We start from the raw sequence: 23,715 nt of genomic DNA on the forward strand, positions 1-23,715 counted from the left end.
GCGGGGGATGAGATTGGCAGACTGTCTGAGGCGCCCTCTTCTCAGCTCAGCCCAGGAGCCAGTCTCCCAAACTGTGTATTCGTGTGACCTCTCTGATTTTCTCTATATCCAGTCTACCATTATTTACACAATATTTTTGTCAATTCACATTTTTAAAAAGCTAAATGTATTTTTAAAGGAAAAAAATCCCTCTTGGATGAAGGTTTTCCCAGCTCCCTTTGCTGCTTGGATTTCTTGCATTCTGAGGGCTGCTTTGCAGGATGTGGGCAGGCGAGGACAGACGAAGCTGCAGCTGGGGGTCTCAAGAACTGGGTCCAGGCAGTGTCATCACTGGGTAAAGATGGGTGAGGCTTTATTCTGTGGATTCAGAGCCTCAAACTTCAGAGCCGGAGGGTAAAAGAGGTAAAAGAGTAAAGAGCCCTGAAATCCTTGCCTTCCTTGTGGCGCCCCCAATCCTGTGAAATGAGAGAGCCTCCACCTTCCCCATCCCCATGCCAAGGGAGAGAGAGGGGATTGTCTTTCCAGGCCCAAAGTAGAGAGAAGGCTGCAGGGTGGACCAGAGGGAGGGACTTGGGTACAGGAGCAGGGACGGCTGCTGGTGACAGGTGCAGGGGCTTTGGGAAGGGACAGGGATTTCCCTTGCAAAATGCATTCAAACAGACAGAGAGGGAACCTGATTCCAGGGAGGGAATCGGAAGAGCAGGAGACACCAGAGGGGCCCCCAGAGGGGTCCAAGGCTGGAGGGATGAGGGAGGAGAGATGAGAGACAGCAGGGCTTAGAGGGAGGGGAGGGAGGCTGAGTCCTAAGGGCACAGGGCATGGCAGCATGGAGGATTCCCAAGCTGTTTCCACAGGTTCAGTCAGGCCTTGCTCCAGGATCCACCCCAGTGGTCTTAGAATTATTTTTCCAGGGCTTATTTTTGTGCTAGGAACCCCCTCAGCTCCAACCCCTAGAGGCCCCCATCCTCCTGCCCTGGGCCGGACTGGCCATCAGAGGCAGTTCTAGGGCCTGGGTGAGGGTCCCGTTGTCGTCAGGGGGTGGCACAAATGTCCATGGTGGGACCTGGAACAGAAAGCCGGGCCCTGAGAGGGGAAGGAAGTCCGGGGCAGAGCTCCCGGCTCCCCCAGCTGGGTTAAGTAGGGTGATGAGAGCAGATTAGGCAAGAGGAAGTGGGCTGGGCTGGACTGGGCCGTGACTGAGCTCCTGGGCCGGGCCCTGGGCCGGAACAGAGTTACGGCCATGAGCTCTGAGCAGCACCCCGAGCTGAGGCCCCTGCAATCAGCCCTCCTGCCCGAAGGTTCTCCTCCACAGGCCCCGGCACAGGGCAGAGGAGGGAGCCTGGCAGGAGAGCAAGGTGGAGGCTGGTGGCTGAGGGGTGCTTGAAGCAGCCGTGTGTGGAGTGGTGGCTGGTCAGTGAGGTTTCAGGCCTCGTCCAGGTCCCGAGGGCCAAGAGGAGGGAGTCACGTGTGACGCGGGTGAGGGGCGCGATTGCCTCACTTGCACCTCATTTTCACGGGGAGGAAGCACCGAGAAGGAGGAGCTGGGTGGTCAGCAAACTTCACTTATTCAAAACGCTCAGTCCCAGCTGGACCCCACTCCTCCCTCAGCTCCCACCTCCAGGGTGGTCCCAGGCTCCTCGGCCTCTGAGAGTGACCCCCGTGCTCTGGGCCCCACCTCTGTGGGGGTCCCTTCCCCTCGTGAGCTCCTTGCTCGCCCCCCTCAGTGTCGACCTGGGCAGCGGTATCCCCAGCTGGCCCCTCCCCACATCTGACCAGGGATTACCCCTGGGGCGGAGAGGGCCCTGCTCCGAGGCGGCCAGGCCTCGGGACCTGCCTCTCAGTGCTGAGCAGCACAGAGAAGGAAGCCCTGAGCAGGAAGTGCTGAGGCACAGGGTGAGGGCGGGGGGCTTTGCGGAGGGGAGCCCGGCCTCCCTGCAGGAGCAGGGACCACAGCCCCCCACTGCGGGCGGGCGGGACGAGGCTGATTTAAAAGGCAGATGGGCCTCTGGCCGGAGCACTCAGCTCTGCACCCAGCTACTGCCCCCCGCGGGCTGTAAGAGCGCCCAGACTTCCGGACTAGCTGGGGCGGGTGCTGTGTGAGCCCAGCTAGTCTCCCCCCACCCCGCCCGCCCTCCTTCCTCCCCTCCTCCTGCGCGCTGTGCCTGCCCAGCCTCTCCTAAGACGGACGCTTGGCACTATGTCTCTGCGTAACCCTGTCCTGCAACCCCCCGGGGTGAAGGCCTATCTGAGCCAAGGCGAGCGCTTCATCAGATGGGATGATGTGAGTGGGGCTGGGCGGAGGGCTGCAGGGGTGGCACCCGCGCTGCCTGGGGCCCTGCGGGGCGGTGGGGGGGGGTTGCTGGCTTGGTTTATGTCTGCCAGGACTCAGGCGCCTGTGTGGCTTGGCCAGGCAGCTGACACAACTACCCAGATAAACAAACCTGGGCGGGAGGGTGTGTGCCACGAGCCTGTGTCCCTGGGCTGCTGGGGCTAAGGCTCTGTGTCTGGATGTGGGAAGGCGATGGCTGCCTGGGTGGTCATAGGAGGAAATTGCTTTGGGTCTGGGTCTGTCTTTCCCTAAAGCCCCCAAGAAGAGAAGGGTGTGTTGCTCCCGGTCTCGGCAGTGGGAGGAAAGGTGTCCCAGAGCTGAGGCAGGGCCAGCAGCAGCGGTGAGCCAGGCCCCTGCTCCCAGCACAGACAGCCCATTCCAGCCCCAGCCGGGCGCCAGGGCTGGAATCCTCACCCCTCCCCACCTGGCCCCGGCCCTGTCCCTGGGATGCCCTGCTCTCCCCCAGCTGCTGTGGGGTGGCCACGAAAGGCTCCTGGACCCCAAGTGAGAACCGGAGGCTCTCCTCCCAGGGCCTGGGAGGGAACGATAGACTTCTGCTTCCGCCAGCTGCTCTCTCAGCCTGGCTCCTGACGCCGGCCCCGTCTGCAGGGAAGGGGAAACCACACTTTGCCTGCACCTCTGTCTCCACTGTGTCTGCTGCTTCCAAACTGGGCCTGCTTCCCAGCCTCCGGTCCTCCCGGAGCCTGAAGATGCGTGTGTTGCCATAGGCCAGGGATTCTCCTGGGCGGCTGAGGGGAACAACTTGGGGCCCCTCCTTCGGGGAGGTAGGACTGTTGGCTGGCCCAGCATGACAGTCAAGCGCTGGCTGCTCCCAGGAAGGGAGCCTGAAGTCTCTGGACTGGCTGTGGGGGGAGGAAGGGCCCTTAGGGCTGGATCCTCCTCCTTACAGGTGGGATGAGGGGGCTCTGGGTCTGTGAGTTACGGCTCTCAGGCCTTTGGGGCTGGGCTAGGCTGAGTAATCTGGTTGCCATGACTATGGGGAGCGGGCCTGTGGTGAGAGGCTTTCTGCTTCCCCACGAGTGGTGCGGTCACTGCGGCATGGTGGAGCCATGTCCCAGGAGCCCGTGGAATGAGGGAAGTGGCTCAGAATGAAAAGTGACGCGGCCTCTCTCCATTCCTCTGGGAAGTGTGTGTAACCTGACTGGGCAGAGGGTCATCAGGGATGGGGACGTGCTATGTGGCCTTCTCTGCAAGCCAGCATCCGTGTACCTGGCAGGCCCGCTGCCCTCCCCAAGGCAGGGCACTGCAGGGTCCTGGATCCTGCCTCCCACGAGCAGGAATCTTCCCCGTCACGGGGCACACGCACCTGCCAGACGAGGCTCTGCTCTCAGACCGCCTTTGGCCCAGTAGGCAGATGACCTGGGTACAGGATAAGCACAATGCACAGGATGTAACCAACTACCAGCTTACTTTTGTGTCCCACAGCCCGTTCACAGTGTATTCTGTGGGAGAAGCTCCCCTATGACCCATGGAAGGAAACTCAGCCAGTCATGAGATGTTCCATTTGCTCCTGGGGAATAGACAAGCCTAGGACACTTTTCCTCAAAAAGCCCAGTCTTACTTCAGAAACTAGTTATAACCTCAAAACTCCAGTCTTAATTTAGAATGACATCTTCTGCCCACCTCCAAGAATGGTTTCAGGTGGGCTGCAGGCCCTGTGGAAAGGCCTGTGGGAGGATTCCCTGATCTTCCTCTATGCCCACTAGGGGTGGGGTGCAGTGAGGAAGGAGGGAAAGAGGTACCAAAGTTCTTAACTGAGCAGCTGCTATCACGAAGTGGGCCTGGTGGAAGTGTAAGGCTTCTTCTTCTTTCTCTCATGCGCATTTTTGAGGATTCTTAGGAGACCCTCCCCCTGAGCTGGGGATCTCTTATTTAGGGTCCTCCTGCCATCTCTGTTTCAGGAGGTCACTCGAAATTACTTCTTTAGCCCCACAGAATCCAGTTACCACCCTCAGCTTCGTGCACCTTCGGCTTTGCCCCTTTCTCCCACAGGCCCACTCTGGACCCAGAAAATACTCACGGGTTCGTTGCCCCACAGACTCTGGGGGTTCGGGCTCACCTAGCACACCAGCATCTCTCTCATCCGCTCAGTTTCCTGGGCAGGAGTCAGACCCCAGTTTGTCATGCACCACAACTGCAGGGGTGACGAAAGCTCTCTAAGTGCGAGCTTAAGGTGAGGGGTCAGGTACCCCAACCCTCCCTTCGGGAGGGAAGGGAAGGGAGCTCACAACACAGCTTTCTCCATAATTAGGTTCCTCACACAGTATTCTCTTTTCCCCCATATCCTAACCGCCCCTGATCTGAGAACCTTTTTCTGGACCATTTCCTTTGTAAATTCTGCATTTGGTCTGGTTTGGTGTGCAGCAACTCTCATGCCTTGTCGGAAACTTCGATTTTAGTATCTTGTTATTTGTGCATACAAAGGCCATTAAAATAAAAGGTAGGCTGTGTGCTCTGTGAGTGGAGCAGGAACTCAGAAGCGAGTTCATCTTTCATTCACTTGCTCCTTCAGCAAACATGGCGCATGCAGCTCATGGTCTAGTACAGGCTTGTTTCCTGGGAGTCCGTGAGCCCCTTGGGGATTTCCTGGAGGGGCTTCTAGGTCTGAGAACCGGCCCCCGCCCTGTTGTTGCAGCATGCCTCAGGAAAGGCTTTGCAGAAGCTAGTCTTTGACGGTATTTTAGGCAAGAGGGGCTGGGTGCTGAGGCTGGGAGGTGGGAAGGCACTTGGGACAGCTAGGGGGTGGGGCGGGGGGGTTCATGGATGGAAGGACTGGGCAGGCAGGAAGCTTAGGCAGCTTTGCGGGAGTTGGGCTCCCGGCTCTCACCGTGTTCAGCTCTCCTGGGGGTAGCATGGAGTCTTGGTGAGGGACATTCTACCTCTTTGGCTGAGCTGTGGGCTTTGAAAACAGGGTGAGGTGGGGGCCAAGACCCTGCTTGGGGTCTAGAGGGAGAACTTCTATTTGGGATTAGAGGGGAAACCCTCCTCTCTTCCAGAAATGTCATCTCCAATCCTCTAACCCCTCCCCACCCCTGGTTCAGAGCTTTTAAGGCTTATACCCAGCCCTTAGCTCTGGAGAACAAAGAGGAAATGCCTGCAGATCCCTGGGACGGCCACCTCCTAGGCAGATGGTGAGCTCTGAAACCTCTGGCCTGGGCCAGGAAAGCTCGGCCTGAAGTCTCAGAGCAGTGGAGCTGACTCCTTCTCTCTGCAGGAAACAACCATAAGCCTCCCCGGTTATCCTCCGTGTGGACCCCAAGGGCTACTACTTGTACGGACATATCAGAGTAAGGTGAGGCGGCCCCTACCTACCATGGCCCTGGCCTCCTGCTGATCATTGAGCCAAGCAGCCCTCTCGATGACGCAGGGGTGGAGGTGTGGATGCCAGGAGTATAGAATGACCAGGAAGGGTGGCTCTGGGCGATCTCCTGTGGGCAGGGGCTACTTGCTTTGGGAGGGAGGATGCAGTCACTCCAACCATGGCTGCCTTGGCCCAGATGCTTCAGCTTTAGCATCCCTTGGAGAGAGAGAGAGAAGGAATTAGAGTTACTGCTGAAGGCTGATTCCTGCCTGTGGTTCTGGGTAAACTTGAGGGCTCAGAGAGATCAGAGAAGGTCCTCGGCACCTGCACGGAAGGAAGGAGGGGGAACCTGGGGAGAGTCCAGGATCAGGGGAGGGGAGGCTGGAGGTCACAGCTCCCAAGTAACTCGAGTGGCCAAGGGGAGGAGTGGCCAGAGAGGAAGGGAGGAGGGTCACCATGAGAAGGAGAGCCCGATCGCTGAGAAGGGAAGGTTGGGGTCTGGGAAGCCCCCCCGTCTTGGCACCTAAGGAAGGCAGCTGGCCAAGACGTGAAGGGGTGTGAAGCTCCCTCCTCGCTGCCCTTCATTCTTGACCTGATGTCTTTGTCCACATCCTGTCTTTGCTCCTACCAGGAGATGGAGTTTCTGGATATCACCAGCATCCGGGACACCCGCTTTGGGAAGTTTGCCAAGATGCCCAAGGTAAGTGGGCCCAGTAGCAGCCCAGGCTCAGCACGGCCACCAGCTCCACGAGGCTGGGGCAGGAGTCCCTGTGGGGCAGGGAGCCTGATCTCTGGAGCCAGGGGAAGGGTTTGTGGGCTGAGCAGAGGGTCTCTCCCTGAGCTGAGGAAGGGGCCTGACTGCCCCCTGGCTCGCTGGGGCTTTGGTATCAGGGCACAGTGGATGGAGATGTTGCGTGGCCAGCTACTGCCCCTAGAGCACCCCAGGCCGTCTGGGAGGTGTTGCTTGCATCCTCTCCCCCTCCACCCCGACTGCTTTGCCTATATTTGCCTAATGCTGGTAGGAAAATTGGAGGAAGGGATTGGTGGGAAGCAGGATTCCCTGAGACCGGGGACTAAGAATCTGTCTTCAAATGAAAAATGGCAAACAAAATACACAGAACTCCCAGGCCCCAAAGTCTTGGTTAATCTCTTCCTGTGGGCCTCTCCCTCCCGTGGTTCCTAAGATGGGCATGGATGGGATGCCACCCCCGTGGGCCAGATTTCAAGTGGCTGAGAGGGAAAAACAGGGAAAGCCACAGTGGGCAGGGACAGGGACACACACCTCTGATCCTAACCGTGGTCACGACCTGCTGCAGAGCCAGAAGCTCCGGGATGTCTTCAACATGGACTTTCCTGACAACAACTTCTGCTGAGACGCTCACCGTGGTGTCTGGCCCCGACATGGTGGGACCTCACCTTCCATAACTTCGTCTCCTACAAAGAGAACGTGGGCAAGGTGCACCGGGGGCGCCTGGCCTGGGGCTGGGCACCTGGGACAGGCCTGAGAGACAGGCCTGGGCCACGACGTGGGGCGGCACCTTTGTGGTCGGGGCCTGACTGCTGTGCCCTGGGGTTCTGCAGACTGGGCTGAAGATGTCCTGGCTCTGGCCAAACACCCGCTGACGGCCAACGCCTCCCGCAGCACCTTCCTGGACAAGAGGTAAGTGCCTGCCTGCCTGGCTTGAGCGCGTGGGGCTAAGTGTGTCAGCCCGGGCCTTGACGGGCTGCTTTCTGCCCACCAGCCTGGTGAGCTCAAGATGCAGCTCAACCCTGAAGGGAAGATTCCTGTGAAGAGTGAGTCTCCCCTCCTCCCTCCCTACATGTCCTCTGAGCTCCCCAAGGCCTTCCCTCTCCAGGCCTGACCCCTCTCTTAGCCTGGCGCTTTTCTCTGCTTCTTCAGTTTTTTCCAGATGTTTTCCTGCTGACCGCAAGCGGGTGGAAGCTGCCCTCAGCGCCTGCCACCTCCCCAAAGGCAAGGTGAGTGGTTTCCTCCCTCCCCAGCCCACCCCCAGCATTCTCCTTCTCACCTGAGTTGCCTTGGACTGGAGGGCACCCTGGGCAGGCCTGGTGGGGATGGGGAGGGCAGGAATGACAGTTCAGTCCCAGCCAACAGCCCGAAAAGTCGTTCACTCTAGAGCCACCAACCGGTTCCTGGTACAAGGCACAGTGACAGAACCGGGGCAGGGGGTTGAGGTGCCCGGGTTCAGAGCAGGTTGGTCTATACCCCTTCAGCTCCAATAGGAAAACATTTTTCCTTTCTTTTTTTTTTTTTTTTAAATATTTTATTTATTTATTTATTTATGGCTGTGTTGGGTCCTCGCCTCTGTGCAAGGGCCCTCTCCAGCCGTGGCAAGTGGGGTCCACTCCTCATCGTGGTGCGCGGGCCTCTCACCACCGCGGCCTCTCTTGCTGCTGAGCACAGGCTCCGGACGCGCAGGCTCAGCAATCGTGGCTCACGGGCCCAGTCGCTCCGCGGCACGTGGGATCCTCCCAGACCAGGGCGCGAACCCGTGTCCCCCGCATTGGCAGGCAGACTCCCAACCACTGCACCACCAGGGAAGCCCTTTCCTTTCTTTTTACTTAAGTAATTTTTAATTACAAGTCGTATGCTAGGTCACCCCATGAGGTGCCTTATGTGACTTACAAAAAGGAGCCCTGTGCGCAGATGCAGTCCTGAGCCAGGGTCCTGCCTGGCGGGGGTAGATCTCAGGCCCCTGTCCTCCCTTGGCCAGTGCCTTTGTGGATTCCGTGCAGTCTTTTCCTCCTGGTAAGAATTGGAACGTTATAAATAAATAAACTAAGTCCTCATAGATCGCTTGTCCACCTGAATCCCAGGAGGAATACTTCCCCCACACTCAACTCTACGGAGCTGGTGACCCCTTGGTGCAACGAGTCACAGGGGATGCAAGCTTGGGGTTGGGGAGAGGGTGGGAATGGGCTCCTGCTGAGGGCACCACTTGCTGCTGTCACATCCACCCTCCTTTCCTCCTGCCTCCTGAGTTCCCACCTTGGCTAAGTCCTCCTTATTTATCAGCTCTCCTGCATCCCGGTAGGAGCCATTGAGCCATCTTTGCTTGCAGCTGATGGGTCCAAGATTCGGTCTAGCTATCCTGCTCAGAGCCTCTGCTCCAAACTAAGACTGATGTTGGCTTTCCAGAGTGATCCTGGAAAACATCTGATGGGTTTTTCTGGAATGGAATGCAAAGGCACAGAATCCCTGAATGCCACCAAATCTACTTTCTGTTTCTGTTTCTATGGATTCGTCTATTCTGGACATTTCATGTAAATGGAATCAGACAATATGTGATCTTTGATGTCAGGCTTCATTCATTTAGCACAGTGTTTTCAAGCTTCATCCATGTTGTAGCATGTATCAGTAGTTCATTCCTTTTTATTGTGGAATACTATTCCATTGTGTGGCTATACCACATTTTGTTTAACTGTTCAACAGTTGATGGACATTTGGGTTGTTTCCACTTTTGGGCTATTATGAATAATGCTGCTATGAACGATTCTGTCTGGACGTACGTTTTCAAGTCACTTGAGGACATACCTAGGGGTGGAATTCTTCGGTCATATGGTAACTCTATACTTAACATTTTGAGGAAATGCCACACTGTTTTCCAAAATGACTATACCATTTTACAATCCCACCAGCATTGTATGAGGGTTCCAATTTCTCCACATCTTCATCAACACTTGTTATTGTCTGTCTCTTTTTTCTTTTTTTTACTTTAGTCATCCTGTGAGTGTGATGTGGTGTCTCATTGTGGTTTTATGTTATTTATTTATTTTTTTTTGGCCGTGCCACCTATCTTGCGGGATCTTAGTCCCCCAGCAAGGGATCAAACCCGTGCCCCCTGCAGTGGAAGTTGAGCCCTAACCACTGGACCGCCAGGGAATTCCCCTCATTGTGGTTTTGATTTGCATTTCCCTAACGACTAATGATGCTGAGCACCTCTTCATGTGCTTATTGGTATTTGCATATCTTCTTTGGAGAAATATCTATTCAAATTCATTGCCCATCTCTCAACTGGGTTTTCTTTTAGTGTGAAGTTGTCTACTACTGGATATCTGATTTGCAAATATTTTCTCCCATTCTTTTTACTTTATTGACAGTATCCTTTGGAACACCGTAATTTTTAATTTGGATGAAGTCCAATCTGTCTATTTTTTGTTATCGTCCTTGTGCTTTTTGGTGCCTCCAACTATTGTCGTTGAATTGTCTATTTCTCCCTTAATTCTGTCAGTTTTGCTTCGTGTATCTTGGGGTTCCGTTGTTAGGTGCATTGTTTGTATGCAAATTGCTTCTTTTTGAAAATGTATCCTCCATTTAAAAAGAATAAGATAGCCCACAGCTCTGGCAAACAGCGTAGCTTGCTTCTGACCTCTTTTCTTCCCAGTTCTGGTCACTCTTAGTTTGAATCCTGTCCCAGCCAAGAGACTAGCCAGTATCAATTCAGGGGCAAAGCAAACCAGCTAAGATGCTCTCTGCTCAGCAACCAGGGCCTTGAAAAGTGGGGCCTCAGGGTGCCCTTGATGCTCTTCTGTCTGCCCTGAGCCCTCCCTCTCCCCAGGCCCCTCGCGCAGGGCTGGGCCTAGTCTGTGGTTCTTAGTGCTGGAAGGTGGGGCAGAGTCATCAGGTGACTCTCTATCCCCCCAGAATGATGCCATCAATCCCGAGGACTTCCCAGAATCCGTCTACAAGAGTTTCCCTCATGAACCTTTGTCCTCGGCCAGAAATAGATGAGATCTTCACTTCCTAGTGAGCTTCTTGGGCTGGGCTGGGTCTCGGGGAAGGGGTGGTGGCTAAAATTCCCACCTGCCATGCTGACAATTAGGTAGCGTCGCTGGAGAAGAGGGGTTGTCCCAGCTCCCACCACACACACGCCCCGCGCCCAGCCCAGGGGATATAGAGGGGACCTGTGCTCCTCTCTTTGGCCTGCAGCCACGCCAAGGCCAAACCCTACATGACTAAGGAGCACCTGGCCAAATTCATCAACCAGAAACAGCGCGACTCCAGGCTCAACTCCCTGCTGTTCCCGCCTGTGCGGCCTGACCAGGTGCAGGGCCTCATCGACAAGTACGAGCCCAGAGGCGTCAACGTGCAGAGGGGTGAGGACAAGGGAACTTCTGACCCTCCACGGTCCTCTCCGGTCCTGGCAGCTGGGCTGCTGCCCTGACAACCACCCCTGTCCCCCAGGCCAGCTGTCCCCCGAGGGCATGGTATGGTTTCTCTGTGGGCCAGAGAACAGCGTGCTGGCCCAGGACAAGCTGCTGCTGCACCACGACATGACGCAGCCGCTCAACCATTACTTCATCACTCCTCCCACAACACCTACCTGACAGGTGGGCCCTGGCGACTCACTGCAACCTCCCCTTTTACGGGGGCTGTTCCTGCTACCTGAATCCCCTGCAGGGGTTGCCCCCGGGCTGCCCACTATGGAGTGGGGCGGGGCAGAGCTGGACTGCCCTTGAGTGAAGCCCCCATCCCTCGCCCCTCCTCTGGCTCAGCCGGCCAGTTCTCAGGCCTTTCCTCTGCGGAGATGTACCGCCAGGTGCTGCTGGCGGGTTGCCGCTGCGTGGAGCTGGACTGCTGGAAGGGGAAGCCCCCTGATGAGGAGCCCATTATCACCCACGGCTTCACCATGACCACAGACATCTATTTCAAGGTGAGACTCGTCGTGTGGGGGCTGGTGGCAGCGGCACTAGGGAAGGGCCCTGGGCCATGAGCTTTTTGGGGTTGGGGGGAGTGAGGCCAGAGAGGAGGGATGGCTGGGAGGCCTTGGACCAGTGTGGGTACTAGAGAGGACCAGAAGAGACACAGGGCCAAGAGTGGCCCTCCAATTCTATGTGTGTGTTGAAACTGGGGAGCGGGGAAGGGCGCCGTTGAGGGAGGGGAAGCCTGGAGGCACAGCACTGACCTCCCATGGGGTCCCCTTCTCCTCCAGGAAGCAATTGAAGCTATTGCAGAAAGTGCCTTTAAGACCTCCCCTTATCCGGTCATCCTGTCGTTTGAAAACCACGTGGACTCGTGCGTATCCAGGCCATCCAGCCTCATTCTCTACCCTGTCCCCATCTCCCGCCTGCAGCTGCCCTCCCCACAACTGTCCCCAGCCTCTAGCCATGCCTTCTGGCTCTCCCCCCGGTCTCAACACAATCTCCTTGGGACCCCAGGCTCTCCTGCCTGCGTCCCTGCCTCCCCAACATCTTGAGCCCCTGATCTGGGTCATCAGGGGGCACAAAAAGATGGGCAAGAGGGTGGAGTGGAGCCGCTGAACCACACCCACTTCTGCTCCCTGCAGACCCCGCCAACAGGCTAAGATGGCCGAGTACTGCCGAACGATATTTGGGGATATGCTGCTCACAGAGCCACTGGAAAAGTTCCCAGTGAGTGGACTTCACTGTGGGGCATCTGGGTCTGAGGGCTGGGGAGCCAGGGCAGGGTGCCAGGTTAAGGAGGCAGATCTCCCCAGAGGATGCTGCGGTTCATTTGGGAGGACGCGGGGCTGGGGTCCTATCATCTACCACGTGTTAGGCACTGTGCTGGGCTTGGGGGGTATGTCAGTGGCAGAGGGGCAGTCCCAGCCTTCAGATCACTTACCCTCTAGTCAGGAGGCAGACAAGTAACCAGGCCATTACAACCAGTGGCTGCTATGAGAGTACCTGGGGCTCCATATCTGGTCTTCAGGATCAGGGAAGGCTTCCTGGAGGAGGTGATAGCTAAGCTGAAACCTGAGGGAAAGAATGGATTTATCTTGGTGAGAGTGGGGAAGGGTGTTCTAGGCAGGCTGAGTAGTTGAGAAAAGATCACTGAGGAGCTGGGATAAGTTGGGTCAGGCAGGGGTTTAGCGCACGAGGTGGGAGTGATGAGAGGAGAGACTGGAGAGGTAGGCCTGGGGCAGGTGGGGTGTAGCTTGCCATGCAGGAGCTTGGGCTACATCCTGAAGGTGAGGAGATAGTGCTGAGGACCCTCTCTCCTCTCCCACAGCTGAAACCAGGCATCCCCCTGCCCAGCCCTGAGGATCTCCGAGGCAAGATCCTCATCAAGAACAAGAAGAAACAGTTTCCTGGTCCCGCAGGCCCCAGCCAGGAGCCGGGTGGGGAGGCTGAGGGGAGCGGCCCACCCAATGTCCCTGTGGGTGAGGACACAGGTGAGTCGGCCTGGAAGGAGTGGGGGTGGCCGTGGAGGAGCATCTGGAATGGGAGAGAGGGGCTGGGCCTGGAGGGGAGAGCCAGCCTGGTGCGGGGGTCTCCCCCGCCCCCAGTGCTGATGGAGCTGTATGTGGCAGTGTGGGCTGGTGAGGAAGGGCTGAGCTGGAGGAGGGAGGAGGTGGAAAGAGGAAGAGGAGGAGTCGGGAAGCCTGGATGAAGAAGAGATGAAGAAGATGCAGTCAGATGAGGTGTGTGGGGAGCCCCGAGGCCCTTCTGCCAGCTCCACTGCAGAGCCCTCCAGGCGGGGGCGTGGGACCGGGTCCCTGGGCTCTGAACTGGCCTCTTCCCCATCCTTCCCCCTTCTCCCTAGGGCACAGCGGGCCTGGAGGTGACGGCTTACAAGGAAATGTCCAGCCTAGTCAATTACGTCCAGCCCACCAAGTTCATCTCCTTCGAGTCCTCTGCCCGTGAGTTAGCATGCGGTGGTGGTAAGCTGGAAGTTAGGCTAGATTCAGGAGAAGGCCCTTAGGAAGCATGTCCTGATGCCAGAGAGCAGCTGATGGGCGGGGGTGAGAGCGAGGCGGGTCCTCCCTCTCCTTGGGCTGGGGGCCCTGCTTATAAATACCCAGCAGAGGAGCCAGGCAAAGGCATGTTTAAGTGGCAGTGGCTCCCAGTGTCCCATCACTGTACTGAGAACTTGGCACCAAGCAGAATGCTCTGGGGTGTGTCGGTGACAGGCATTTACCAAGGGCCACCTCGGCCGGGCGGCCTGGGGCTCCTGCAGCTTCCTTCTGTGGCTGCCTGGGCATGAGAACTCCTGGGAGGGGGAGGAAGGCAAAGAAACCAGCCAGCGCACATCTGCCCCTTGTTCCCTTCCCTTTCTGAGTGCGTCCATGCTGTTTACCTTTATCTTCTCCGGACATGCGCGCAATGAGTTCCTCTCACCCTCTGTGCACAGCCCCGACACGAACACCTTTTTCTGTATGCACTCTGCAGCACTGGCTCCTCACCCCTGAAGCCCCAGCCTGCACCCCCTCCTGTGCACCACCCTTGCTGTGCGCCTCTCACCCCTGCACCCTGCTCCCTGTGCATCACAGCGTGCTCCTGACCCCCGGGCTCGTCGCTGCATGTTTCCCACACCCTCTGAATCCACCCAGGGCATGTACCCCACCCCTTAGGACTCTGGCACGCACACCCCATCCCTGTGCGTATGTATCCACTGTGCGTACCCTTTACCTCCAGCACACACTGCTACCCACACAGATCTGCACATTCCCCACCCCGGGGGTGGCCCCTCAACCCTCAGCCCTTGGTGGAAACGCTAGGTTGGAGGCATCTCTGTGCTGGAGGGAGCCGCGCCACAGGGGAGGGCAAGTCTGTGGGAGGGGATGGGCTGACGCGGACTCTCCTTCCTCTTTCTCCCCTACACAGAGAAGAACCGAAGTTATGTCATTTCCTCCTTCACGGAGCTCAAGGCTTACGACCTGCTCTCCAAGTCCTCAGTGCAGTTTGTGGAGTATCCTTGAGACCTCAGTAGCCAGGGTCCCTGGTGGGGTGGAGGGAAGGGGGAGGCCTGGGACGGGGCTCGCAGGGGGTCTGTGGGTCTTCCCGGTGCAGGTGGCTTTGCCGGCTCCTATACCCTGTGGCAGCTACAACAAGCGCCAGATGAGCCGCATCTACCCCAAGGGCACCCGCATGGACTCCTCCAACTACATGCCCCAGATGTTCTGGAATGCTGGTTGCCAGATGGTTGCTCTCAACTTCCAGACGATGGGTGAGGGCATGCTCAGGCCCTTAAGAACCTTCCCCTGCCCCTCCCACCTTTACCCCTTCCCTGGGGATGGGGGGTCTTTGGAACAGACCTGGGGGCGGGGGGGGCTGATGTTCATTTAGACTCTGGGCGCATGTGCATGTGTGTGAGCGTTTAGTGCATCAGCTCATGCCTATGTGACTGCACGTATACGAGTATGTCTGTGATGATGCCAGGGTGCTGGCATGGGTTCTGGCTGCTCGGCCTGAGTGGGTCTGTGGGAACACCTGCTCCACTGGCCTCAACTCCCACTGTGAGCTTGAGGTCCGGTTGTGGCTTTGCTCCTGCTGACTCCAGGTTGCGGGCCCTTCCTGAGGGATGAGACCCTAAGGAACCAGGCTGGGACATGAGAAACCCTCATCCTCACGGTCCACCCAACCTCCCCATTTGCGAGACGGGAAAGGCTGGGAACTGTGGAAAGAGAGGCTGCGTGCAGACCCAGAGCCGGGCTGCCCTTCCTGAGTGCCCTTGTCCCCCCAGACCTGCCCATGCAGCAGAACATGGCGCTCTTTGAGTTCAACGGGCAGAGTGGCTACCTCCTCAAGCATGAGTTCATGCGTCGGTTGGACAAGCAGTTCAACCCCTTCTCGGTGGACCGCATCGACGTGGTGGTAGCCACGACCCTTTCCATTACGGCAAGGCCCTGAGGTGGACAAGTGGCCGGGAGGGCGGGGGTCTTGAGGAGAAAGACACAGGAGCCCCACTCCTCCATTCCCAACCCCCTCCCCTGATATCCCGAAAACTTCAGCCCCAGCCACTTCATGCAGTAGCAAGTTGCCTTGGAAACTGCCTCCTCCTCAGCACTGGAGGCTGCCTCTTGGTCCCCATGGAAACCAAGGGGAAGGGCTGAGGCTGGGGTGGGGGAAGGGGAGAAGAGTGGGGCAGCAGGAGCCCCAGGCCCCGGGGGGAGGGCCCTGTTCCTTCCTCGCTGGGGAGGGAGGTGGGGAGGCCCACACCTCTTCCCTAAATGCTGGAAGCACCCTGGGTGCCAGAGCTTAGCTGTAACCCTTAAGCCACACAGCCTCTACTCTGTGGCCAGAATTGAATGGGGCTCTTCACAGTACCCAAGAATGGATGTTTCAGCTAGGGGGGCTGGAGGCCCTAAGTTCTGGGGAATGGCCTGGGTGGGGGAGCTGATGCTGGTCTCCCATGGGCCGCAACCTCCAGGTGATCTCTGGGCAGTTCCTGTCAGAACGCAGTGTGCGCACCTATGTGGAAGTGGAGCTGTTTGGCCTTCCTGGGGACCCCAAGAGGCGCTATCGCACCAAGCTGTCACCCAGTACCAATTCCATCAATCCTGTCTGGAAGGAGGAGCCCTTTGTCTTTGAGAAGGTGGGGTGGCTAGATCAGGGCAGGGGCTGCGATCTGTCCCTAGTTCTTGGTCTCTACTTGTAGAAGAGAAAATACATAAAAGGATTTCCTTGATCCTCCTCCTCTCCCCACCCCTCATCTGTGCCCTCCTGAGTATCAAGAGTCCAAAAACCAAGTTTACAGAAATTTCCTTCGTGGGCAAGTTTTGTATGTGTGTGTACATGTGTGTATGTGCAGGCTTGTCCATGTTATGATTAGAGGCAGAAATGTGAACTCCCAGACCAGGGTGCAGGGACCCAGGGAATCACGGGGGCCTTTTGCTCCCATTGGATACTTGCTGACAAAGCTTCCAAGGGCTGTCTGCACCAGGCCCCCTGGAGCCCTGGGCTGCGTATCCAGCTCTCTGCTCTGTGTGGACCAGCCATGACATGAGCCGTTAGGATGTCTACGTGTGTGGCTTAGCGTGGGCCCTCTGTCCTCACCAAATCCAGTAAAGCCTGCCATGTTCTCACACTGACCCTAGATTTCTGGAATCAGGGAAGGGGGGCAGCTTGGCCACTCTCTCCCCTCTCCAGCTTGTCCTGTCCTGAACTCTCCCCAGATCTTGATGCCTGAGCTGGCCTCCCTCAGGGTGGTTGTGATGGAGGATGGCAACAAGTTTCTTGGACACCGCATCATCCCCATCAATGCCCTGAATTCTGGTAAGGATAGGGGTTCTTCTTTGCTGTTCCCAGTGGGTCTGAGACCAAGACCAGCATCAGGATCCCGTCCAGAGGGTGGGGCAGCTTCAGGGAGGTGGCCTTGTCATGTTATCAGCCCGGGAAAGTGGGGCAGGAATAGTACCTCTCCAGGACACTGACAGAGGTGGGGACTCTGCCCACCCAACAGAATGTCTCTAATTCTCTGCAACTACTGGGGCAGTTTCCCAAGTAGCTGACACTTATTGGGCACTTAAAATGCTTTACGGGCTTATAACACTTTCTCACTTAATCCTAACAATAACCACATGAGGTAGAACCAGACTAAAGCCGGAAGTGTCGAGTACTGGGCTGCTGGTGAGCAGGGCTGGGCAGCAGTGGGCTCTGGCTCACTGGCCACTGGTCATGTCCCACAGGATACCACCATCTGTGCCTGCACAGTGAGAGCAACATGCCGCTCACCATGCCTGCGCTCTTTGTCTTCCTGGAGATGAAGGACTATGTACCTGACACCTGGGCAGGTGGGAGGCCCGTGGAACGCTGGAAGCCCCAGGGTGTCCATCCCCCCTCCTCTCTCGGCAAGCCAGCCTCCAGAGGGGGGGGCAGGACAGGGTATCCTGGGGTAGGTGAGGATAGGGGAGGCTCCCAGGTACATCTCCTTACCAGGCCCACCATGTCCCTGTGCACCCAGACCTCACGGTGGCCCTCGCCAATCCCATCAAGTTCTTCAGTGCCCATGATAAGAAGTCTGTGAAGCTCAAGGAAGCCATGGGAGGCCTGCCTGAGGTCTGTGTTGTCAGGTCCTCTGCCAGGGGCCCCCATGAGCTGCAACCCTCTCTGGGGAAGATGAGGGAGGGGGCAGAGTCCAGGGCACAGGGAGAGAGGCACCTTCCTAACACGCTCTCCCTACACAGAATCCCTTCCCTCTCGGGGGTCCAGTTGCCCGCCAGGTCAATGGGGCATCGGCTCCAACGAGCAACGGGTCAGCAGGTTACGCACTGCGGGGTCCCCCCACCTACCGGAAGGGTCTCGACTTCTCCGCTGCACACCGGTAGGCACATCCCAGACGGGCGGGGCAGTTCTTTATAAAAACAAAAAACAACCCCGAAAACTTTCACCTGGGGAGGGAACGTCTGCATGTGAAGCCTCGGTTGGGCAGTGCGCAGTATGGGGCCCACACCGCCACCCGCGGGAGGCGGGGGAGGGGCCGAGCCGAGGGCACCGGAGAGCCTCTCCTTTGGCTCTTGCAGCAGACGGGGCCAAGGCCGGGGAGGAGGCCACGAAAGAAGCTGCGGGTAAGGCCTGCTGAGACCGAGTGACGTTGGGGTCGAGCCCGGGGAGGGTCCGGGACGCGGGGTGGGGGGCGGTTCCCGGGGGGCGCGCGCCTCACCCCTGCCACAGCAGAGCCGCGGACCGCCAGCCTGGAGGAGCTGCGGGAGCTGAAGGGCGTCGTGAAGCTGCAGCGGCGGCACGAGAAGGAGCTGCGGGAGCTGGAGCGGCGCGGGGCGCGGCGCTGGGAGGAGCTGCTGCAGAGGGGCGCGGCGCAGGCGGGCCGAGTTCGGGCCGCCGGGCGCTGGGGGCGGCGGCGAGGGCCGGGGCCGCAAGCTCGGCCCGGGGAAAGGCTCCCGCAAAAAGAGGTAAGGGCGGCGGAGGCATCCTGCCCCCCGCGGCTCGGGCTCGGGCGTCCTGGGGCTCACGGCTTGTCCCCACATGGCCTCCGCAGGACCCCGCCGGGCGAGGACCCCGCCGGGGCGGCGCCGGCCGAAGGCCCCGAGGGCGCGGACGCGCGCCTGCGAGAGCTGAGGGACAGGCTGGAGCTGGAGCTGTTGCAGGCAGGGCGAGGAGCAGTGCGAGTGTGTTCTGAGGCGGCAGGGAAGCAGCAAAGTGGGCCGAGGTGCCAGCGTGGGGGGAGGGGAGGGAGCGACGGCCCGGACCCCGACCCCACACCCTCCGCACAGCCAAGGGCATCTCTTCTGTCTTAGCTTAGCCGCTCCTTCCTCTCCCTCAGCAAATGACCAAGATGATGGAGCTGGCCAGAGAGAGACAGGCTGCAGAGCTGAAGACCCTCAAGGAGACTTTGGAGACGTATGCCTCCCTCCCTTCTTCGCCTGACTCTTACCTCCCAGGAGGGCTCAAGCCGCAGGAAGCATCTTCCTGATGCCCGTTTCTCTGCAGTGACACCAAAGAGATGAAGAAAAAGCTGGAGGCCAAGAGGCTGGAGCGGATCCAGGCCATGATGAAGGTCACCACAGACAAGATGGCTCAGGAGAGGTGAGCCCTGGAGGGGAGGCGCAGGACTCAAACTCCAGGCCCAGTGCTGAGCAGGAACCACACTGGGTGGGAAGGGGCCTTCCTACAAGTGGGTCCTGACTTGCTTCCCAGAGATGTGCCTGTCTCCTGGTTCTGGAAAGTTAATTCTACTTCCGTCACCTCTGATCAGAGAATGTCCTCCTTAGGCAAAACACAGATGCCACCACTATTTGAGGAGAGAGGAGAATTTAAGGGAAAATCAAGTGTGTAAAGAGGGAGGTGAAACCTTGGGAGAGCTGATTCCCACCTGCACTTTCCCATGCATGCCTTGAAGAACAGTGCGTTTTAGTGAGGAAGGCCTTCCCTCAAAGGGCCCCCAGGGCTCCCAATATCTCCTTAGATCCTCCTTGGGTCCCCCTGCTTACCCCTCTGGCTGGTTCCCAGACCAGACATAGATGCATGCCAGCCACAGAGGGTGGATGTTCTCATGTTGCCTACACCCTGTGGAGACTTTGTCTCATCCAGCTCTTCCCAGGGGCCTCCTGCCCTCTCTGAAACTCTGATCACCCCAACAGGTTGAAGAGAGAGATTAACAACTCCCACATCCAGGAGGTGGTGCAGGTCATCAAGCAGGTGTGTAAGAGCTGTGCCCTTCCCAAACACACTCTCTCTCTCTGAGGGAAGGGGTGGCCCCAAGGCCTTTACTTTGCCCTTAGGAGATGCACTGTTGAGAGTGGCCCCCCAGCTAGGGATGGGGGGGAGAGGCAGTAGAGGGGAGGGGCTTCCCCTAGGCCATCCAGGGTTCTGGCCTTTGTGCAGAGGTTGGGATACCAGCCTAAAGGAGTCTGTCTTTGGCCAGCTGCCCTCGATGGAAATGATATGGGCCAGCTGGCCAAGGGGAGGTGGGATTGGGGTGGGTGGGTAAGAGGGAGCAAGGGGGCTTCCAGAGTCAGGCTTCCAGGGAGTCAGAAGAGGAAGGAAAGCCCTGTGGAGAATGGCCCTAAAGCTCCCTGGGGATTACTAACAACAGTAACAGAGCTACCAGCTCCTGAGTCCTGACCTTGTGCAGGCACTAAGCCGGGTGCTTCACATGAACTGTCTCAGATAATCCTTCACAATCCAGCAAGACAGGTACTATTATCCTCATCTTACAAATTAAAAAACAAAACAAAACAAACAAAAACCCCAACTTTTCAAAGGTTAAGGATTTGTCAAAGGCTCACAGCTGGTTACTGGGATTGTAGCTGGATTTCACCCCAGATTGCCTGCCTATGCTGTCCTGATTCTCTGTCTCTCACTCCTGCCCAGATGACGGACAACCTGGAGAGGCACCAGGAGAAGCTGGAAGAGAAGCAGGCAGCCTGCCTGGAACAGATCCGGGAGATGGAAAAGCAGGTGACGGGGGGACCACTACCCTGGCCCACAGCAGAGCTGGCCTGGCTCCAGGGTGTAAAGGGACCCAGCTCCGGGGAGCTGCCAGTCAAGAGGTGGGTGGTGGTGGGGGACTCGCCCCTCTCCAGGGGGTCAGGGCTCTGATTCCCAGGGGATCATGAGGCAGCTCTGCAGATCTCTTTGCTTGGTTGGCATTCCCTCTCCTGAAAGACCCCCTGATGGGCTCCACTACCCCCACCTCCCACCCTGATCTCCTGGGAGGTCTGAACAAACCAGGCATCTCCTGGTTCCACTGTTCAGGCAAGAAAGAGTGGGCAGGTGGCCCATCCTGAGCCAGGGGTGTCCTTGCTGTCCCCACAGTTCCAGCAGGAGGCGCTGGCAGAATACAAGGCAAGATGAAGGGCCTGAGGTGGAAGTAAAGGAGTCGGTGAGGACCTGCCTCAGGCCTGCTTGCCCTCTGCGGAGGAGTGACAAGCCCTGAGAGGACCTACAGGGTCTCCAGGGGGCTGTGTGAGCAGCGATGCCCTCACAGAGAAGACAGACGCCCAGGAGAGCCTCCTTGATGCCCCCCATGCCCTTGGGACGTTCTGCAAGGACATTCACCCTTCCTGGGATGTGGGTCATTCCCCCTGGAGGAAAGGGCCCAGCACTGTGAAGCTGCGGGAAGCTGGAGCTCCCTTGGACACTGGAGCCCCTTTCTCAACAGTCAGGCTAAGTAGGAGGCAGGAACCAGGCCATCTGGGGCCCATCTGGGGCCTGGAGGTCCTCTCCAAGCCAACATCCTGCTCCTCCTGCTTCCCCTTCCCTCTGAATAAGTGTCTGTCACATGTTGTTGAGGGCAAAAGAATATGAACTTGGAGGCAGGAAATGCGGTCCTGGCCCCACTCTGCATTTCCTAGTGTGCCACTCTGGACTCAGTTCCTCACCTGGAGGGTTAGGCCTGGCCACCTGGAACCTCCACTCCATCACCTGTAGTTCAAGCAGGTCCAAACTCCCAAACTCTCCTGCCATAAGGCGGGCAGCTCACCCTGGCTTCTAGGCCCCATCTCGGCTTGCCCTGAGTTGGCCTCATTGTCAGCTCCCTGATTACAGAGTCCAGCACTTCCTTCCAGCTCCCTGGGGACAGCTGCTCCAGGATCCCAGGCTAAGGTGGCTTCCACTGCCTCCTGCCCTTGGGGGATGGGAGGCTGATGTGGAAAAGCGGCCTCAGCTGTGTGGCCCTCAGGCCACAATGAGACAACTGGGGCTGGGGGTGGTGAGGGGAGAAGACGCCTTTTGTGCACTCTCCCACCCAGAGCCAGCCACCACCTTTCCTAGGCCTGGGGGGGTACTTCCAGCATGTGCCCTGCTCTAGACTGTCTGACAAGGTCAGCACCATTTTCTCTCCTGACTTTATGAGGTTATTTATTTTTCTCTTTCTTACTCCTACTAAAGAAACCCTGTCTCAAGATTTCCTGCCTAAGCCTGGCCTCTGTTCTACAGCTAAGAAAGGGGGCAGGGCTTCCCTGGTGACACAGTGGTTAAGAATCCACCTGCCAGGCAGGGGACACGGGTTCGAGCCTTGGTCTGGGAAGATCCCATAGGCCGCGACACACCTAAGCCCGTGCGCCACAAACTACTGAGCCTGCGCTCTAGAGCCCTCGAGTCACAACTACTGAAGCTCCGAGCACCTACAGCCCGTGCTCCGCAACAAGAGAAGCCACCGCAATGAGAAGCCCGCCCACCGCAACTAGAGAAAGCCCGCGCGCAGCAACGAAGACCCAACACAGCCAAAAATCAATAAAAGAAATGGGGGGGCAGTGGAGTAGAGTGGCCCCAAATGAAGTGGGCTGGGGAAAAAAGTCCATGAGAGTTGACTGGGCATGAGGTCCCTTCTAGAGCCCAGTGGAATGGCCCGCCTCTGGACTTGAAGAGGATTCACTTCCCCATCTGCGCCCTGATGCCACAACCACGGGAAAATGATGTCACCCTTCTGCACCACTCCTCACCAGATGTGGCCCTTCCTTGTCTCCACCCTCAGGGCTGGAGCAGAAGAGCCTCCTGCAGAGGTGCCCCCACCCTCTGGGGAGTCGCAAGCTGTCAGGCCACCTGGGCCCCTTTAGGCAGACTTAGAGCGGTGGGATTCTCAGGCTCCTGTGGCAGTTATGGTTGACCAAACACAGGCTGTAGAGAGGCTTCTGGGCAGCTATCACTGCACCTATTGACATAGCCCAAATCCCAAATGAAGACAGACACTGGCTTTGGAGAGGCAGGGTCCGGGTTGATTCTGGGAAGAGGTTGTTTTCTTATCAGAGAGTTGTAGCAAATGCCATTAGCCAACCCCCCCATCCCTCTGGGGGCTTGATCTCTGGGATGCTAGCAGTCCCTGGCTGCAGGGTGAGGCTAGGCGGCCTGCTCATTCACAGGAGTAAGGCCTGTCATTGGTCAGCCTGCATACACACTGGAGACAGCAGAGGTCGGGACACCTACACCCAAGGGCAGTGCCCTGTCTTCAGCACTCTAGCTGAGCACTCAGCTGCCCCATCTCCTCCCCAACCCAGGGGTAGAACCTCACAGGATGAGGATCCAGGCCTAGAGGAACTCACTGACCTGGGCATGGGGCATAAGCCAGAGCCAGTGCCAAATAGGGCCCACCTGGGCAGTCCCAGCTTTGACCAATGACCGCTCAGGGGAAGAAGACTGGCCTTCTCTTTGCCCCTCAGTCAGGCTGGGCAGAGTCTCTAGGCCTCCAGTCTGGGGCTGAAAAGCCCAGGAATGGGGAAGGGGATGCAATCCTCCCTCCTGGAGAGGCCTCTGCACAGCAGGCTGGGGGCTTCCCAGGAGGACAGGGCAAATACCCACCTCCCTGCTTTCCGTCCTCTGGAAAAAGGGCAGGGTGCCCCTGGGAAAATGCCATAGTCCTTGGGCCCTGGATGTGAATTAATCTCTGGCCTCAGGGGATGTGCAGAGGAAGAACTGATGCCCTCCCTCAGGGCTCTAGAGCAAGGGAAGAGCACCTGGCCTCCACTCCTGCTGCAGATCTGTGGGGCTGGGCCAGCTTCCCTGTCCACTTGGCATGCCTCAGTTTCACCTTTTGCGTAAAGAGAAGGGTCGCTACCCCTTTCCCAATCCCACTGCTGACTCAGACGCCAGAGTCCCCTGCTGACTCACCACCCCCCCCCCCACCAGCTCTCTGGATCTCCCAGCCACGTGCCACCAGGCCCAACCCTGCTGAGCTGGTGCAACGTGACAGGGTGAGGGGGCTGGTGACACTTGAGGAAGAAAGAAGGGGGCCTGGGAAGGGGGGCAGCTGCAGACAGAGTGACAGACTGCAGACCTGAGCCGCCTCTGGGAGGAAGCCCTTTTGCCAGCCTGGGGCCTGCAAGGGGGAGGCTCAGCAGGTGGGAGGGGAGGGGAGTGTGGCGTGCCTGCCTGCCCCCTGCCTGCCTCAGCTCCATCGCCTGTCAGC

General features: G+C 58.0%; 1 protein-coding gene across 1 annotated transcript; it reads left to right on the plus strand.

The window, feature by feature from the left end:
* The first annotated feature begins 2,041 nt into the window (after positions 1–2,041).
* Positions 2,042–21,717, plus strand: PLCB2 (phospholipase C beta 2). The gene is given in 44 exon segments (XM_036842012.1): positions 2,042–2,281; positions 4,986–5,064; positions 5,579–5,623; positions 5,626–5,642; positions 6,283–6,351; positions 6,968–7,017; positions 7,019–7,058; positions 7,060–7,150; positions 7,233–7,321; positions 7,403–7,445; positions 7,552–7,628; positions 10,315–10,365; positions 10,367–10,416; positions 10,600–10,766; positions 10,855–10,971; positions 10,974–11,000; positions 11,166–11,323; positions 11,603–11,685; positions 11,957–12,041; positions 12,643–12,805; positions 12,944–12,989; positions 12,991–13,054; positions 13,177–13,273; positions 14,238–14,322; positions 14,456–14,580; positions 15,097–15,251; positions 15,784–15,948; positions 16,529–16,628; positions 17,042–17,146; positions 17,317–17,411; positions 17,540–17,615; positions 17,876–17,920; positions 18,030–18,175; positions 18,177–18,262; positions 18,349–18,454; positions 18,456–18,509; positions 18,634–18,710; positions 18,801–18,896; positions 19,451–19,508; positions 20,184–20,270; positions 20,628–20,662; positions 20,664–20,742; positions 20,744–20,785; positions 20,787–21,717. Coding segments are annotated over 44 exon segments (3,942 nt in total). The 5' UTR covers positions 2,042–2,197; the 3' UTR covers positions 21,120–21,717.
* Positions 21,718–23,715: the final 1,998 nt, after the last annotated feature.

This window comes from Balaenoptera musculus, chromosome 2 (genome assembly GCF_009873245.2).
Source record: "Balaenoptera musculus isolate JJ_BM4_2016_0621 chromosome 2, mBalMus1.pri.v3, whole genome shotgun sequence".
In the NCBI taxonomy this organism is placed as follows: domain Eukaryota; kingdom Metazoa; phylum Chordata; class Mammalia; order Artiodactyla; family Balaenopteridae; genus Balaenoptera; species Balaenoptera musculus.